At 37.6% G+C, this 18950-nt stretch overlaps 2 protein-coding genes across 2 annotated transcripts; one reads left to right on the top strand and one right to left on the bottom strand.

Annotated features, from left to right (window-relative positions):
- Positions 1-3526: 3526 nt before the first annotated feature.
- On the top strand, positions 3527-5346 carry LOC148854748 (zinc finger protein WIP6-like). Its single transcript, XM_088985190.1, has 2 exons — positions 3527-4472; positions 4656-5346. Exons 1-2 carry the CDS (start codon positions 4071-4073, stop codon positions 5109-5111), a joined length of 858 nt encoding a protein of 285 aa, XP_088841316.1. The 5' UTR covers positions 3527-4070; the 3' UTR covers positions 5112-5346.
- Positions 5347-16156: 10810 nt separating this feature from the next.
- LOC148854747 (allene oxide cyclase, chloroplastic-like) lies at positions 16157-17572 on the bottom strand. The gene is made up of 2 exons (XM_088985189.1): positions 16833-17572; positions 16157-16740 (listed from the first exon to the last, which is right to left on the bottom strand). Exons 1-2 carry the CDS (start codon positions 17199-17201, stop codon positions 16339-16341), a joined length of 771 nt encoding a protein of 256 aa, XP_088841315.1. The 5' UTR covers positions 17202-17572; the 3' UTR covers positions 16157-16338.
- Positions 17573-18950: the final 1378 nt, after the last annotated feature.

Here is an 18950-nt window from a genome sequence, read left to right as displayed (position 1 = left end):
GAAGCTGCATGAATTGAGTTCTCACTAGCACATAAGCATTTATTTCACCTCAGCATAGGTTGAGTTGCATCCACTAGTTTGTGGGTTGCACTTGCTTCCACTAGTTTGGGTGTTTCCTTTAACCCCTTATTACACTTTTGGGCATTAGGAAGAGTCCTAACTTGGGCCATCCCTGACCAATGTTCAGTCCTATTTTCTGCCAATCTTAATCATGTCTTATGACTCCTCAAGGTAGTACTTTTTGTCATGCAAGAAAGGAAGGTTATGAATTGGGAATGCATCTGAGAATTGACAGTTGGAATTGCAAGCTATTTCCAAGTGTCTCTCGTTACAAAGCACTTCACTTGCATGCATGAATTGTACTAACACCACCTACAGGATGTATTACTTACTCCAATTAATTCATAGGTGAAACAATTCAAACTTTGAATTCAGCCCCATCCCCCATGAGGAAAAAAAAAATATTCCATTACATTCCTCAAATTTCATTTTGGGGTTTTTTATTTTTTTTGTTTTTCCATTTCTTTTTTGTCTTCTTGAACACCATGCTTAATAAATTCGTTTTTGAATAATTTGATTGCATAATTTTTTTTTTCCTCAAATGAAGATTATTATAATCTCCGGCCCGTTATTAGTTTTACAGACTTGCATGCAAATGGAATGAGATTTAACTTCCAATGGATCCATACGTGGTGTTTAATATTTCACATAATTTTAGTTTGATATTTGGTGTGATTAGGGCTCATTTACTTGTGTAATGGTGAAATGTCGGGTTGGTATGCATGGGAATGCGAGTTTGAATTTGAGAGTGGCCACTTTGTTCATAAAAATGTGAAAGGTTAGAACTGCATCCAGTCTATCCCTCCCAAAACTAGGGGTGAACAAATGGGTAGATTTTACCCAGAACCAATTGGAACCAACCTCAAACTGACCTTAGGTTCTCGGGTAAGGTCTGGTTCCAAATTATTGGAACTACTTCCCACCAGGTTGGTTCCGGTCTGGGGGTTTATCCTGTGCAAATCGACTTGTTTAATTGGCCTTGATTTGTCTTGGTGGAATATTGTGTGTGAAGTCGTATTCTATTTTGCATTGAAATTGCATTTAATTAAATTGTGGAAATGTAAAGTTGGAGTATGGAATAGTAGTGATTATGCTAGATTGTTAATGGATTATGTGATGTTGATATATAATATATTGTTGTCCAAGGCCAAAGCTTTGAAAGGGAAAAAGATAATAGCATACTATTAATTATTATCTCCTTAGAGATTAGGTGGTTCCATGGATAGATCTTAATTGGAACCACCTAGGCTAGAACCGACCCCTACCAGATAGGTTCCAGGTTCTGGCTTGGGACCCATGCTCACCCCTATCTAAGTCCTCAGATGTCTAGGACCAATATTGGTAATGATCTTTTATTTGAGATGATTCAATTTGAAAATTTTGTGACATGAAATTTAGATTCTTTTTTTTTTCTAGAAATTATATATAGGTTTAATGGATGGAGATAAGAAAAGCAAGGGTTTCACTTATAATTACAAAATTACAAGATGCAGTATATATATATATATATGATTTTTTTTTCATTAAGATCGAATGAAATGGAAAATTTTAGGGCAATTGAGAACCTATTGAAACTTGGAAGTTTTGCGTTATTTGACCAACCATTATGAAGAGGACCCATTACCCAACTAGTAGTGGATTAGTACATGGGAAACCCAGGAGTGCAAATTCATGAGTCTTATTAATTTTAAACCATTTGGTAGAGATGTAATGGCTAGCTAGCTGTGTAATTAACTGATAATAATATGCTTAGTACAGGATGAGTACTCATGACTGATACTTACCAAACAGCTGAATTGGATATATTTTTCTATGGCAGAAACTAAGCAAATCCCACAAGTTACCATTTCAGGAATTTGAGTACTCAAGTCATTCCAATTGATGCACATCCAAATAGATGAGAGCTCCAAGATAGAACAACCCACTGGTTAGGAAAAGATGAGCTAGGTCAGGAACAGTACCTATGAAAATGAAATAGTGGGCGGGCCACATTTTAGTTGGGCATGGATCAAATTTGCATTCACTGGTTCAACATGAATTAATGTATGTCTCACTTAGCTTGGCTTTGTTTTTGTATTATTTTGTGGAGCTCAGGGGTTAGTGGAATTGGAATCAAATGTCGTTTCTTCATATCATATGGCGCAATAAAACTCTACAGGGAGATCCAAGAGATGGCCCATGAGCTGAAGGGTTGGGCCCCCCTCTAATGTATGTGCCACATGGATAACTTATAAGAGCTATATATCAAGAATCAACTCTCATCACGGTGGTTGCATTATGAGATGTTACTATTTCTTTTTTCTGTTTGGAACTGTTTGTGAGTAGAGACAAAGAATTAGCACATTTTTCTTTACTTTTTCCCCAATAGTTAAGGATTTCCTATTTTGTAGCCAAATTGCCCAGCATAGCAATTTAGTGGTACATCTGTGGTTTGTATATTAACCTTGAGTCAATTTTGCTACAATATTAATTGATGGAAACATAAAAAGGCCCTCCCTCTCAATTGGGTAGCCTGTGTTTGTTTCTCCTTAAAATGGATGGAAACAAATTTCATGTTAAAAATCAGTGAGCTATTGTTTCTCCCTTTTACATACAATAATAATAATAATAAAATCGTTTTCATGCATTTGGCTTTCAAAAGCAAATATCTTTTGATTTCGATGCAAGTGGCTAGGAAAGCAAAGTTTTCATGGTGAAAGGGACAATTATATATAGCTCAAGGTATTTGGACCTGAAGAACTTTCCGTCCATTTTTACATTGAAAAGGACAAAGCCATATATATATATATATAACAGAAGAAAAAAATTGTCCAGTAGCTCAAATTTTGTTATTCCCATTGCTTTGTGATTGAATTTATTAATTAATTCAGTGTAAATGCAAAAGGAGTAGTCGACCCCATAAATTGGGTTTTGCAATAGGGGATAGCTGATCAAATTGGTAGCTAGCTAGTAGCTAGATAGCTTGTGACTTGTGAGATCCTATATGGGTGCGATGCAGTACACAGCAACCAAAAGAGCCAGAGCACAGAGAAGAGCCATTAGATGATAGTTCTACAGGACCTAACTATGATGGGGAAAAAAGTATAAAAATAAGGTCAACCAAACATGTGCTTGAATGGTGCAGCTAGCTAGGTTTGAATTAATCCTGTGAAGAGGCCCTAGCTAGCATTCCTGCCCAACCATGTGATCCTCCACTTTGCCCAGATCAGACGGACCACGAGAATGGACAACACATGCGACAGGGGCTCACTGAATCATGGCTTGTTCATAGCCAGGTTGTGACCCCAATTGAACTTGGACTTGGTCGTCACCAGCCAGCCACGGAGCGACATCTGTTGAATCTTACACCATATATATGGCCTTTCTTCATGGATTTTAGTTTTACCTTAGACAACGTAACGTTTCTCTATCACTAAAGTGTGTACTAATAAATACTGTCCATAACACTCCATGCATCCCTATCAGACTGACTGACTGAAAGGTACGAGAGAGAGAGAGAGAGAATATGAAGATAGAAAGATGTGGAGATAGAGAGGTAAAAGAGAAAGAAAGCGGGAGTAGAGAAAGCAGAAAAAAAGAACCAAGGGAGGGAGGAGTGAGAGAGGGCTCGGAAACCGAGCATTTGAGCATTGAGAGCGTGTTACGGTACGCCATTCCATGCATCTCTTCCTCTCCACCTCTCCTTCTTTGACGGTCTCTTGTCTCCCCCATTCCCAAACACGCCAAAACTAATATATCAATTTCCATCCACTCCACGTGCACACCGCCACACACACACTCTCTTCTCTCTCTCTCTGAACCATGTTTTAATCCAAATTCCAAAGAGAAAATCCTAGACAAACAGCTATTCTGTTTATTTATTGCCATCTCGTTCTCATTCTTCCTATCTTATTCTTCCACCCTGCAAAACCCAAAACCCCAGCATCAGCATATCCCTTTCTCTCTCTCTCTCTCTCACTTACACGAGCTCCTGCATACACATATACATACAATACCATAAGTCCATAACCATGCAAGCTCCTTCTCTTAGCCACTTCTCCTCCACAGAAACTGATCAAAGTACTTATTTAGAAGCTGAGGAAGAAGATGAAGAGTCTGTACTCCTCACTCTTCGCCCCCCTGGTCAACACATTTCCAGAGTGGGTCTGTCTCATCATCATCACCACTCCTCCGAGCAGGCCGAGAGCAGCTGTGTGAACCACAGCAGTAGCACTGAAGATGGTGTAACCGTAGCTCTTCATATCGGACCCCCCAGCAGTGTAGGTGTTAGCACGAGCAATACTAGCAGCAGCAACGGTGCGCCGGTGGAGGGACAGTACTGGATTCCCTCGCCTGCTCAAATCCTTGTCGGCCCAACTCAATTTTCTTGCACTGTGTGCAACAAGACCTTCAATCGATACAACAACATGCAGGTTGTAGATAAGATAGCTAGAGAATAAGCAATAACAACATGAATGCCATGACCAATCAAAATGATCATCAGTTTATTTATAGTTAAATGGTTTTAGCCTTTTAGGGGTTAATTTGCAACTGCACTACTCATTCTAATTCTTTTGTTGCTTTTGCTGGTTCTCTATGTGTGTGTGTGTGTGTAGATGCATATGTGGGGGCATGGGTCGCAGTATCGAAAGGGTCCGGAGTCATTGAGGGGGACGAAGCCGGCATCGTCGATGCTGAGATTGCCGTGTTACTGCTGTGCGGAGGGATGTAAGAACAATATAGAGCACCCGAGGTCGAAGCCATTGAAGGACTTCAGGACGCTTCAGACGCATTACAAGAGGAAGCACGGGGCGAAGCCATTTGCGTGTCGTAAATGCGGCAAGGCATTTGCAGTACGGGGGGACTGGCGCACTCATGAGAAGAACTGCGGAAAGCTCTGGTTCTGCATTTGTGGCTCTGATTTCAAGCACAAGAGATCCCTCAAGGACCATATCCGTGCCTTCGGAGGCGGGCATGCACCCCACGGCGTAGAGTTTTGCGAGGATGAAGATGACGATGACAATGATGAAGATAATGCTAGTAATGGGGGCCATGGCTCTGTGTACTATTGACATTGATATTGATATGCATGGACTTGTGGGTTTTGTTAATTGCTGCAGCTCTTAACTAAGCCTTTTTTCCTTTTTGTTAATATATGGAGTGCTAGAGAGAGAGAGAGAGAGAGAGAGAGAGAGAGAGTACAGAGGACTATAAGGAGTGCACAATGGAATGGAAGCCCATGGTTCTGTGTATTATTAACGGATGAAACTTTAGATCGATACTAATTAAGATTGATTAACGTCTGTAGATTTCTCTGTTACACACACAGAGGAGAGAGAGAGAGGTATCTATTGCCAAGCTAGGAAGATGAACAGCAGAATCTGAGACTGTTTTGTACTGGTATCTGTTGTCATCTGCAGTCACTGAATTATTTACTTGACCACCTTCTAACATCTCTCTCTCACTCTCGTTCTGAGCTTCGACTACCACTACTACTAGCACTTTCATCAACCCTTTGTCAGAAGGCCAGTTACTCCTTTAGGTTACGTGGGACCACTGAATTCACTGTTTTTGGGGTTTCACCCAAAGAGCTGCCTCTTTCCTTTTCAGGCCAACAACAAACAGAAACTACGAAAGCGTCTGAGACATCTGTTCTTGCCCGTTAAGCAAATAATGTGCATGGGGAGCAAGACATTATCATCATCTCTCCTCCCTTGGATTGCCCCTCTCATACTTTGATCTTTTCTTCTATGTGCATGCATCTATGACAACGCATGTGGCGATGATTATTACGTTATGATCACGAGGGTTCTTGATGATGCTGCGTGCTCTTCATTTCTTATTTTTATTTTAAAAGAAAAGAGAGAGAGAGAGAGAGAGAGAGAGAGAGAGAGAGAGAGATGGTTTATCGATGCAGTAAGAGTACAGGATCCAAGGCACGTTCATGCAGGTATATATGTTCTTTAACATTCTCGTCACCCTCCATGAAATCTGTTAATAATTAAACTATACAACCTAAATTTGTGGTGTGTTACTTTACTTACTTAAACCCGAATCTGTACTCTTTTAATTACCTCTTTATGCAACTCTTTATTACTTATAATGAAGAGGAGGACCTCACTGAGTTAATATTTAGCTAGGGCATCTCCTCATCAACCCACTCATATGGAGACACGTGGAAGGGTGCTCACGGACAACTGGCCAAATTTTCATTATTCCTTATTTGTTGATACTACCGGCCCCCTCTCATGTATAGGCATGTTTCCCCTCTGTAGCACAGGTTGTAGGGCTGTAAAAATGGTATCCGGCCCCATCAAACTTATTAATTAGATGAGTCATATTTGTTTATTTTATAAATGATGTGAATATTGGAGAAAATATATGATGCCGGAAAGATATACCAGAAAGGTTTTGACCAATCATATCCCATGAATTTTGATGAAAACCCACCTGATTGATTGCTATTTTCACGATGATGCTTGATTGGTTGTAAGTTTTTCTAGCATCATAGTGAAACCCAATATGAATTCACCCAAATGAGAATGTTTAGGGTTTCTTCTATTTCAATTTCACTTGACAAAGCCTGATGCATCACGTAAAAGAAACAAATAGTGCTTATTATCAATATATAAGCTCTGATTTCTTTTATAAATGGAGTAGTACTTATTAGTAAGGTTGGACCGGACTTTGTACAAATGTTCATTAAATTCATGGATATTCAATTCTCATAGAAGTTATTAATTTCAAGTCATTTTATTCACGATTTACAATAAAGTCATTTTTATTCCATTTTATTAATAATATATAATAGGGAAAATTCCCGATTAGTACACTGTACTTTGGGTTTAGTGCCACTTTGGTCTCCAAACTTTAAAATGCGACAATTCAGTACTTGAACTTTCAAAACATGATAATCCAGTACGTATTGTTAATTGGCTATTAACCGGCTGTTAAGTGGCATTTGAAAAAGACACAAATGCCCTTCAAGTGTCATCTAATTTTCTTTATCAACCACCCAAACATTTACAAAAAATTAGTAGTTTCAGATCTTTGCCTCTTATATTCAAGAAAGTTGGGGTCACCAGAATGTCCACTCAAACATGACCCCAACTTTCTTAAATGGACAAGGCAAGGATTTGGGATTGTTAATTTTTGTTAAGGTTTAGATGGTTGATAAAGAAAATTAAATAACACTTGAAGGGCATTTGTGTCTTTTTCAAATATCACTTAGCGGCTGATTAACAACTAGTTAACGGTAAATACTGGATTGTCACATATTAAAAGTTTGGGTACTGAATTGTCGTACTTTAAAGTTTGGGGACCAAAGTGACACTAGGCCCAAAATACAGGGTACTAATCAGGAATTTTCCCTATATAGTATTATGATAACATTTGGTTTGATCGTTAATGGTATTCAATATTTGAATTTGATCCAAATCTGATATGAATCTGAATGGATAAGACTACTAATAAATCAAAACTAGGCATATCCGATTCATTTGCAGCCGTTTTCCAAAAAAAAAAAATCATTTGCAGCTCTATTTAGTAGGTTGCCAAACTTTTGGAAACTCAACTAATGTTGTTCTGTTATTGATTTGATTTAATGGGCACAATTCAGATAAAAAAATTAAAGAAATATGTTCTAGAAAAAATGTTATTTTCCAATATCTCAAAGAAATAAGTAATATTGAGGAGGATTGCATTAAATATCAAAGAATTTATCTGGAGTAGACCATTGCTCTGATGTGCATGATTAGGCAACTTAGTTACTGGCTACAGAAGTAGTAAATTGTCTTGTATAAATAAGATAGTTACTAGCTACAATAGAACAACCATCATATAATGTAGAATGCTGCACTAGGAACTTAATGATAAGACAAAATCAGTGTAGAAGAAATATATGGACCTATTGGATTAGGTTTTGCTCATTAAATTTTATACATGGAACGGTATTTAGTTTTCAGTGACAGAGAGAGTGAAAAGCATAAGTATAATTACTGTTATAGAACTCATGAATTAACTATAGGGAATCACCCAATCCAACTTACATCAATCCAATTCAAAGTCAGATTACCCACTAATTATATTCAATTCATCAGGTTCAGAGTTGGTTCTAAACCCATATCAGCCTATTTAGTGAACTCTTATAAGTCAGAAGCGGATTATTCAACTTATTTTGAAGATCCTTTGTTTTAGTATTATATTCTATGCTATTTTAATATTGTTTGTTATTATTTATATATTTATTCTTTTGTGATAATTTCATCTGTTTTTTATTTATCTGCGTGTTGACTTATGAGTTGATCATCAGTTGGTTGAACAACTAATCTACTCATCGACAGCTTTGTTAAGTTAATCAAGTTTTTGAAGCTTTTAACATCATCAAGATGGAAAAGCAAGTGGAGGAACAAAGTGCTTAACTGCAATTTCCATACACAAACGAATTTATAGTTGAATCATTTCTACCCATTACAATAATGTATACTAGTATGTAGAACAGGTTTTAGATGAATGAAAAATTAATAAAGAAGTGTTGCCTTTAAAACCTTAAAAGCATGGTCCAGGAAGGAAGAAATGAACCTCTCTCTCTCTCTTTCTTGATGCGTGGAAGAGAACTAAACTTGTAATCACTAGCCCAGTAGCCCTAGCTAGGGCCCTATCATAAATAATATAGGGCATTGTGTATTATTGGTACACATACATAAGAAAAAGTTCAGAATGTAATTACCCTTTTCTTTTTTTTTTCTTTTCTTTCTTTATTCTTTTTCCTAGTTGGGTTAAGCAAGCTAGCCCAACAGAAATTTTTAGCGAATTCATCAGCTAATAACCCTTGGTATATACACAACCTAGCTTGCATCCTCAATATTCATTATATTAATTAAAACAGATAATATATGCGTTTGGCCCTAATCACTAATGATCCTACTCCTATATAAACAAGTTGGTTCATTATGAATTAATTTCTTTTTCTTATTTAGCCTAATATATTAAACTACTTATCATAGATGTTAATAAATGGAAAATTTAATTACTTGTAGCGTACTAAACACCCCTAGATAATATTCTCATGTACCTAAAATCTAAGCTAGTGAGCTTCGTCATCACACTCTTTTAAAGACAGCAGGTTATTCTCTGCTCCAGTTATGATGTTGGAATGTTGATTTGTAAATAAAAGTAACTGTTAAAACAAAATTTCCCTTCATCCATAAGTACCAAGCTTTTCTAGGCCTTTTTGAGCTTAAACCACTAAACAACTAACCCATTTGGCCAGGAGAACTCAAGGCTGTGTTTGGTTTCCCTTCATTTCCCTACCTTTTCTTTCAAACCGATCACAGCCCAAAGAAAGAAGAAAAGTCCCATAAAATATGGGAGAAAATTAAGAGAACAAATTAAGAACTAAAAGATAATAAAGGGAAGTTGCAGATCATATAACAAAGAGAAGTTCAATTTGAAAAACTTGTAAAGAATAAACTTCAATTATTTGCATTCAATTAGATCTCTCTCTCCCCACCCAAATTATTTAAATTATTTTATTTCTCGAAACTTCTTCCAGTATTTTTTTTCTCTTCTTTCTAGCTGTTACAGGCTAACCTTCAGACTAAGCAAACCTGCCCCTCTTCTCAGTACGAGAGAGAGAGAGAGAGAGAGAGAGAGAGAGAGAGAGAGAGAGAGAGAGAGAGAGAGAGAGAGAGAGAGAGAGAAAGAGAGAGAGAGAGAGAGAAGCATATTACGAAGGGTACTCATCAGAAAAACAGACAGTTGCTTTGAGCGTACGTATTTGCAGTTAATTGACACAACCATAACCGTTTGATATATAGAGGGAACTGGGGGCTATTAACAACTTCCAGGACATCCTCACAAGGCGTGGCTCTAGCTCTCTCATTCAGCTCAGTCAAAAGTGATCTATTATTTCCTACAGAAAGGAATCTTTATTGGCAGAAAAAGAAGGATGGACGACTAGCTTTAGAGCAATTAATGTTCCATGCTCGTCCGATCCGTAATAGCAGCAGCTGTGGTTTCCCTTCACAAATAATTCATTGGGGGGGGGGGGGGGGTCGTCTTCAACCGACACTTTGACAAAATTGCAAAACTCATGAGTAGGAGAGAGAGAGAGAGACGAAGGAAGAAGAAGATGTAGAGGGAGTTCTAATTTGCATGCTAATTAAACCACAACTACAAGTAATTCAGTTCAGCGAAACCTCAGCAGATAACTATTTCTCCCTTCTGAGTTTCTCACTAATCGTTTCTGCTCCTACTCTTCCACGGAAACACATGCAGGAGCCTAGCTCCAATCAACTTCGTAATTGGGAATAGCATGATGGATGCCTTATCCATCCTTATTCCAAAAAACAAATCATCGTGGGTAGGTGTCAAGTAGTATCAGAGTCTACACACAAGATATATTCCTACAACGTTAACGATGTGATTGGTTACTGTAACAATTGACAAAACTTGTATCAGTAGTCAAACACTCCTCCGGTTAGAACTCAATGAGTCAATTCCAAAGTCCACAGGGCCTTCACATATATATGATGACGTATTAATTCTATCCCTAGCGCTTTACTATTAGATTTTCTACTGTGGGATTCATTCGGTTCTTTTTTCTTTATTTCTTGGGAGATGACTGTTCAGCCCACCTCAGAATTCTTAGCCTATCTTATAGGTGGGATGAATCTTGACAGTTAGTTGCAGTGTACTGGATTATTTTCAAAGGCTGAAGTAGAATCCTTGTTCTCTTTCATTCAAAAAGATTCAATTTTTAAGTTGGTATGTTCTACCAATTGCATTGATGGATGATGTGGTGATTTCAGATGCATGGTCCTCCTTAGGTGGCCTACTGTATTTTTGCCAAATGGAGAGATGATATGGTGAATTCAGATGGTCTACCACAAAAGGGTACCCTATATAATTAATTAACCAATGCTCAAATTTTCAGCCATATCAGCATTCTTTTTCTCAAAAAACCATTCAACCTAAAAGCTTAAGCTGTTAGGTGAAGTCCTTGAATAGATTGACATTTTCTAACACTCTCCTTTTTCTTCTTTTTATTTGGATGGGGGTTTAAGAAAAAATAGAGGTTTTGTTTATTAAACACTTGGGAATTAGGATGCCCAAACCAGAAAGCAATTCTGTAATACAAGAAACTTGAACCAAATTTGTTTTGCAGTGTAATTAGAACCAAATGTGCAGAAAGTGAAGATTTCTGGGCCTTTTGTATCTCTTTCAATGCTTGCTTTCCAAAAGCTCCTAACAAATCAAGTGTCTATAGACGTTTGTGTAGGACATTATTGCTGCTCTTGGGGTCCAATGTTTTATATATAGGACCCATTAAGCTATGATCTGCAACCAGGCCACATCATTTGCCATAAGTTGCATTTCCAGAGCTTAAGCGCTCCCTGCCTGAGTGATTAATTTGGTCAAAAAGCAACCTGGGCAGATGATCATACAGGTTCAATTGGAGCTCGAAAAAGTCAGAAGAATAATTGTGTGCAAAAAGATGGTAAGGAGAGAAAACCATTTACCGATCATACAGACTTGGTTGATAGAGAAAACCCTTAAAATGAGACACATCAGTGAGACCCAATTAAAGATGGGGCAACTGCTCAGAAATAAAGCCATAGCTAGGTCCATTTACAAATCCTGTAAGTCGATCTAGAGTATCTCTAGAGTAGAGTCTGGACCAAGAGATCCCTAGGGTGGTAAATGACTTTTGTCATGATTTCATGTATTGGTCCCTGTTATAGGGATCAGGTCTGGGCCTAATTCAGGATGCTATAGTATAGAGAGGTTCAGAACCTGAGCGGAGTTTCTGGGCTACATAATTGGCACCATGCATTAGATAATCCCTAAAATTGGATTGTTTTTTTTTTATTATGAATATAGGCATGGAAAATAATAAAATTTATAAAACTGGTTTGCTATATAGGTTGCTCAGCTAGGGACTCAACTTGGGCTAACTTGGGCTAGCCCAACCCAGCCCAACATGAGAGTATGAAATTTTAGTGTAGGCTAGCCCACACTTGGAACTTGACCTTGGGCTTGGTTTGGACTTGGGACTCGGGCCTTAGGCCCAATTCTGGGGTTGGGGGTTGAACTCAAAATTAGCCCACCCGCCCAACTTCAACCTCTATGTTCATTTTAGCAAGTTTTCACAAAAATGATCAAAGAATCTTCCACGTGGCAATTTAATTTGGAGCTCAATAAGAATCTCTTTAATGCCCTTGCCATCCTTTAGTAGATGCATTCCATGACTAGCTGTTTATGACTTATAATCCTTAAGTAGATGATTGGTTTCAAACTTTGTTTTAGAGCCCCAACCATAATAGTAAAACTCATGAGTTAACTTGAAATCAAGCCAACCTCAGTAGGGAAAAGTTTCAAAAAGATTTTGAACTTTTGTGCCACTATAGTTTGCCAAGTCAATTGATCGGACCATGGAGAGCTTAAAAAATATTGCCAAGCTGACTCAAATTTGCATAAATTTTCACTTTGACTACATTTAATTGCAGTGAAATCCTGAATCATATACAAGTTTTGCACCTGATTCAGTTTTCTGTTTGTTTGTAACTATGACTTGCACTCCTACCTGATATAAAATTTCTATCATTTGTTTCATTTGCATTTGTTAGCAATGTAAATTTTATATCTCAAAAAATTGATGAAAAATTTGCATCACCTTCCTTATACCTCAATTCTCTCATATAAAGTGGGAATCACATTATCTTACTTCCAACCTTACTCCAAAACAAATAAATCTCCTACTACGTTCATTCTTTGGCATATAAGGTGGATCACACCATTTTCCTTCTTATTTTACTTGTCATAGACAAATAAGACAAGGTCACATTTGAGGCAAAAATAAATCAACATTTATGCTCAGTTTATTTGCACTCCCATGCATTTACAGTAGTGCAAATATGCAACCAAATACAGTCTTTTGAACATTTTTAGCACATTTGCTACATATCCTCATTTTTCTTAAAATATTTTGATAATTATTTAGGAAAAGATTTATTCAGTTTGAATTAAGGCACTTTTCCTACATGACCCATTCTATTTTTGCCACATTGAATGAAGTGACCAATCTAGCTAGTCCATCTGATAGTATTGCCCTTTGTATACTGCATAGGTTGGGGGGTACATGATAGGGGTGTCCATGGTTCAGTATAGCCCTTTTTTATAAACCGAACCGGTGGTATCAGTTTTTCCATTTCGTCAAATCGAAATCGAACCGGTACCACCGGTTAATCGGTCCGTCAGTTTCAGTTTTTTATATTTATAATATATATTATATAAATATATGTATAATATTATATTATAAATATTTTAAAAATATAATATAAGTATATATATATATATATATATATATATATATATATATATATAATGAATATATATTCATATAAAATACATAGAAAATATGTTACATATATTAAAAATATATGTAAAATATACATATAAATATATATACCTGTCGATTTTTTATAGGTTAACCGAAAACCAAACTGGTCCTTCGATTTTTTCAAAAATTCCGAACAAAAAATGAACCGATCGGTTCGGTTAACCGCATTTTTCAGTTCAGTTTTTCGATTTTCCATGGACACCCCTAGTACATGATAATGTAATTTGCACCATGAATGCTAGATCACATAAGCTGTTGCTACATTTGCCCATGATACTCCTCAATCAAATACAATTAAAACTAAGGGGGTGTTCTTTTTTTAGATTTTGAGAGGGGGGAAAGTTGGTCAATGGGATTTTGATTAGGGAAAGTTTATTTTCCTACCCATATCCTAGGTGAGAAACCCACCTAGGGAGAAAGTTGCCAACACTTGAATGGGACAAAAATGCCCCTTTTAATAATGGATTTTTATGGCTAAAATGGTCATTGCCTTATTTATATGAGAAATAAAAGAACATGGGTAAATGCACCTACCTGGGTAAGTGTTTTCTATGAAAAACTTACCCAAATAACTGCATTTACCTAGATAAATAACTTAAAATGTCATCCATATGATGAAAAATGGATTGGATCGGATTAGGTAAAGGGTATATCTGATCCGACTCAATAAGAAATTTGATCAATCTAAATTCAATAAGTATCTGTCATATTTCCAAGATTTGATTAAAATTAAAATTCAATATCTTATTGGATATCCGATTTAAATTCTATTCAGTTTGGTCTGTAGTAAAAAACTCAATGACAATATAAGTGATATATTATAATATATAATGGGTAATTATATAAATAATGTATAATATTTCACAACAAATGGATCAGATCTGGTCATGAACTCATGACGGATTGGATTGGGTATATTCGAATTTGATCTATTAACTAAACGGATTAACTTTTTCAATTCGGCTCTTACCCGGATAGAATTCAGATTCCAATCAGATCTGCTCCAACTTATTTGCATCACTAAATTTCATTGAGAGGTTATAAGGGAGTGTTGTGACCATGGTCACGTCAGATGTGAACTTCATGAGTAAAGGGTCAAAAGAAAATGTATGTTGAGACTCTTTTGAGGCCCAATCATGTCTCACGTGAATGATTTTTAAGTCATTTTGACTATACAATTGCTGTTTTTACTTAAAACGTTTTGGATTGATCAATACAAATTATTATTTGTATATAAGATGGCAATTTGATATTTCAACCATAAACATCATTTATGAATTCCACAGCATGTATTTTCTTTTTAGCTGAAAATGGCTTTTGTTTTAGATCAGTCGGTTAGTCAGGTGATGGAGTGGCATATTCTGCTCATGGATTCACAGTAATTTGTTAGTCTTTGGTTAAGTTGGAGTAGTCCCTGGTGTCTTGTTTGGTGTGTTTTAATTTACTGTTCTCTGTTTTCGTGTTGGTTGTTGGTTATTTAACAAAGATTGTTTTTATCAAAAGCCAATAAAAAAGAAAAAAAAAACAATTCAAAAATGATCTGTTGTTTCATATACAAACAACAATGATACCAAACTACATATTAGTGTTTGTCTTGATGTTATCTACTTTTTTATTCTATTATTGTTGTTACCTAGAATGGGGCCGACGGCAACAAGATAATTTTGCTTATGGTTGAGGCCGATGTATCCAACTTGAAAGCAAGAAGAAGAGAGTACTTGAATGTTATTCCAGGGGCAGAGACTCTAACGATCAAGTTAGTCAAGTGCTTGAAAAGGGCCGGATTAGGCTTGAAACGAGGACTCAGATAAGGTCACTCAAGAGAAGGAAAACTAGAAAGCAAAAGTGGACAACATGACCTTACCTTGAAATTGGGCACCTTCTTTTATACTTGACCTTGCCATAGAGTGGTTGGAGGCAATTAGAGATGGATGACTAGGATCTCATCTAGCTGATACCACGTGGCACCATCCGGAACCCTACCATATGCACCTACATCAATTATTATTTTTTTATTTACTTTTTTCCCATTATTTGGCAATTCTTTTCGCATAATTTTTTTAAGTTGGGAAGAAAAAAAAGCTAAATACCAAAAATCAGGAAATCTCAAATGAAAATTCTTGTCTTTAAATATAAAACTTAAAGATCTTAATATTTCTTTTGATCATAAGGGCTTCCTAAAATACTTGTCAGACAACATTTAGTTTTATGCATCAAACAGAGAAATACCAAATTTTGATGTTCCAAACTTTCAAAAACTAAAAATACCACATCAAACTTACCGATCCCCTTCAATAAATTGTTCAGTTCAACAATTAGAAAGAATAGCCAAAGTCGGCACTAAGATGAAAGAACCCTCTCCAGTAGATTCTAATCCACTGGTTAAAAGCGTCTCCCACGGTCCTTAACTCCTTATTGAAAAAACTGGTAGGTTCCACTCCCATCACCATCCATTCAAAAAATCAACTCTAGCTCGGAGCGTTAATGGCCTCACTAGTTGCTACTATCAGGGGGTGACATCACACCCAAGGAAAACACTAAAACCTTGGTGGGTCCCGTGGACCCAATCTGACATCATGATTTTCGAATACAACGTGCTCTCCATCTCGTAGAGCATTAGTGCTTTGCTTTGTGCACTTTTATTATTTGTTTTCATCAATACGTAAAATGACGGACGACTAACGATGTTTAGGGTGGAATATTTGACATTTTGAATTGTTGTAAATCTGTGGAATTCAAATTTCTATATGTATTTTTCCGAAAGAAAAATTGTTCGTGCTTTCCTGAAACTCTGAAAAGACTAATTTATTTTACAAAAAGACCACTCAATTGAAAATTTATTACCGATCACTACACATCAACAACGACTACCAATTATCGTCCATTGCCGATCACACTTAATTGGTAAAGTTTCGAATAGTTGCATGTGGCTCTGTTGCTTTTGCCGCCGGCGAAGGTTCGACCGTCGGAGACGGAGGAACTGGGGTGCATAACAGCTCCACCGGCAAGTCGGGGATTCCCTTGAGGTAGAAGGTGTAGAAGAGCTTGAATGGGAAGATAAGCTGCTGCAGTTTTACCTGCCCGGACGCCCCCTCAAAGACCCCCGATCCTCCGGTCACCGCCAGATAGGTGTCCTCGTAAGTCAGATACGCTCCCTGAACCGTTATGTGACCGTAATCCCCAAAGTAGAAGCTGTAGATGGCCTCGTATCGGTCTCCTTTCTTCTCCGGTACGTGTTGGATCAATACGCAAATGCCAGCCGTGATGCCCAGTCTCTTCTGCAAGTCCCCGCTGTAGATCTGCGTTTCACGAAATATACCAAATTATTCATTTGATCCGGAGATCAAAAGAGAAATTAAGAGAGACCCAGGAGACGAAAATTAAAGCTTGCCTTGTTGCTAAAAGGTACAAGATCACCAAGGGAATTGACTTCTTTCTGGCTCAGCCGGAGGTAAGCAGGGCTGCCACGGTCCCTCTCGTTGATTTCATAGACGTGGAGTTCTTGAACTTTGGTTGAAGCAGGTTTTCCTTCCATTTTGCAGGAGAAAGATCGGGTTTTGATGTTGGTGGTGTGTTTCTGGGTAGAGAAGCTGTGATGATGGGTGGTTATAGATCTGGATGACAGCGTTGAAAAGGATCCCGGGAGCTTGAACCCTGAGAAAAACTGTTGGGAATGCGACGAGGAGAGAGACCTTGAGTTGGGTATTTTAACAGAGGAAGACAAGGTTCTGAGAGTTGCTAATGAGCTTGCGGACGCCATTGACGGGGAGATAGACCGGAGAAGTTCGAAAATGACGAACGCAGGTTTGGTGAATGAATGAACCGGAGAGATCAGAAATCCCAAAGAAGCGATGCGACGAACTAGGTAGGTGTGGAGAAGTTAATTTATAGGAGATCTCATCATGCCAACACTGTAGTCTGGACGGTGGCGACTGGTGGCGAGTCTACTCGTTTTCACGTGCGTTAATTGGGTGTTGTGCTAGCGATTACCGAACACTCCACTTGAAGGGATAACGGCGACGGCTTGACTGTTTGTCTCGCCGCCGTTAGAGGCAGTGGTCGGATTTCAGTTTTCACACGTATGGACGGAGCAGCGTGATGCATGCATGTGCCGTGCTGCTGGTTAGTGCTCGTTCGTGTAGTCAAGTAGTTTCTGTGAGTAAAGAAAAGCAAGCACGTCTCATTTGACCAATCAAGGTCCACTCGCGCCCCACCGACTCGGTGGGGGAGTTGATTGTTGAGTTCGCATCAGCCACACCCACTCGCGCCCCACCGACTCGGTGGGGGAATTGATTGTTGAGTTCGCATCAGCCACACCCACTCGCGCCCCACAACCCATCCCAATCGTGTATTGAGAACTTCTCCCCTGACAAATACATGGGAGATGTTTTCAACTGTACGCTGAAATGTGCACGTGAGCCAAATCTGATTCAATGTTCATTTCATTCGGAGAAATTTCTTCATCCATGTAATAACAATTGGTTCAAAAAATATGAAATTTTCAAAATTTGACACTTACTGTGAATCAGATTTGGCTCGTGTTTGGCATTATTGTTGTTTGCACATGTTTGGCATTATTGTTGTTTGCACATGAAACGGTTTGGTTTGATAAGTAATAATTGGTGAGAAATATAATTTATCACATCAACTATACAAATACATGTGTGGATCTGATCATTGCATGAGTTAATGTTTTAGGTGAAAACACAATCTTGTTCCTCAATTTAATAAAATAAGCACTAAGCAGTTGGTAGTTACTATGCAAGTCATCCAACGTTTAATTGATCTTTGATTTGCATGACAATCATGTTTTGGAAGACTAATTTCATTGAAGAAAATTTTGCATTCAGCAACCAGAGGTCTAGAATGTTTAAATTAAATGGAACGTTTTCATATTTTTAGGCCATGTTTGGTTCAATCCTCATTTTTGTTCATTCTTTTCAAAAATAAAATTTCATAACGAACAAGTTTTGTTAGAAATCAGTAAAATGAGAAAATGTTGCTATGAATTAACTGTTTTTCTAAATTTATTATTTTTTTAATTTGTTGTAAGAATGAGAATAAATTATGAACCCATTTGGTTACAAATTTTAACTTTATTTTTTGTTCTCATCAACAAAAATAATAATAATATAGGTGGTGCGTGATCTGGTTGCTCCTAGTTGGAGGGCAGCTTGAACGCCAGGTGCTTTGCTGGCTGGTCGAACTGTAAGATGAATGAGACTCAAAGGACTTGGGGTGGTTTACCCGATGTGGTCACTCCGATGGTTAAGTTAATACTTAGTGATTGCGAGCTGTTAACTTGATAGTAAGAGAGCTAGAATGCAAATAATCATGCATACCTTGTGTCATTAGAGTTGGTGCATTTATATAGGCGTTGTTTGGCGTGGGCTTCATGCATTGCGTTCGAGGTCTCTAGGAAGACGTGTCTAACCGATCCAAAGTCCTCGAAGGTAGCCATGCACGTAGACCAATCTTTGTGCCTTGTTCGGTCTCCTTTGGAACATTC

This window comes from Nelumbo lutea, chromosome 4, assembly GCF_056320005.1.
Source record: "Nelumbo lutea isolate HS-2025 chromosome 4, American lotus-T2T, whole genome shotgun sequence".
Taxonomy (NCBI): domain Eukaryota; kingdom Viridiplantae; phylum Streptophyta; class Magnoliopsida; order Proteales; family Nelumbonaceae; genus Nelumbo; species Nelumbo lutea.
This window is presented reverse-complemented; position numbering and strand designations above follow the sequence as displayed.

Excerpts from the sequence above, each read along its gene's own strand:
- LOC148854748 (XM_088985190.1), top strand. The coding sequence starts at position 4,071 with ATGCAAGCTCCTTCTCTTAGCCACTTCTCCTCCACAGAAACTGATCAA. Across the intron at positions 4,473-4,655 it reads ATCGATACAACAACATGCAG|ATGCATATGTGGGGGCATGG; the intron begins GTTGTAGATAAG and ends GTGTGTGTGTAG.
- LOC148854747 (XM_088985189.1), bottom strand. The coding sequence starts at position 17,201 with ATGGCGTCCGCAAGCTCATTAGCAACTCTCAGAACCTTGTCTTCCTCT. Across the intron at positions 16,741-16,832 it reads TTGTACCTTTTAGCAACAAG|ATCTACAGCGGGGACTTGCA; the intron begins GCAAGCTTTAAT and ends CGTGAAACGCAG.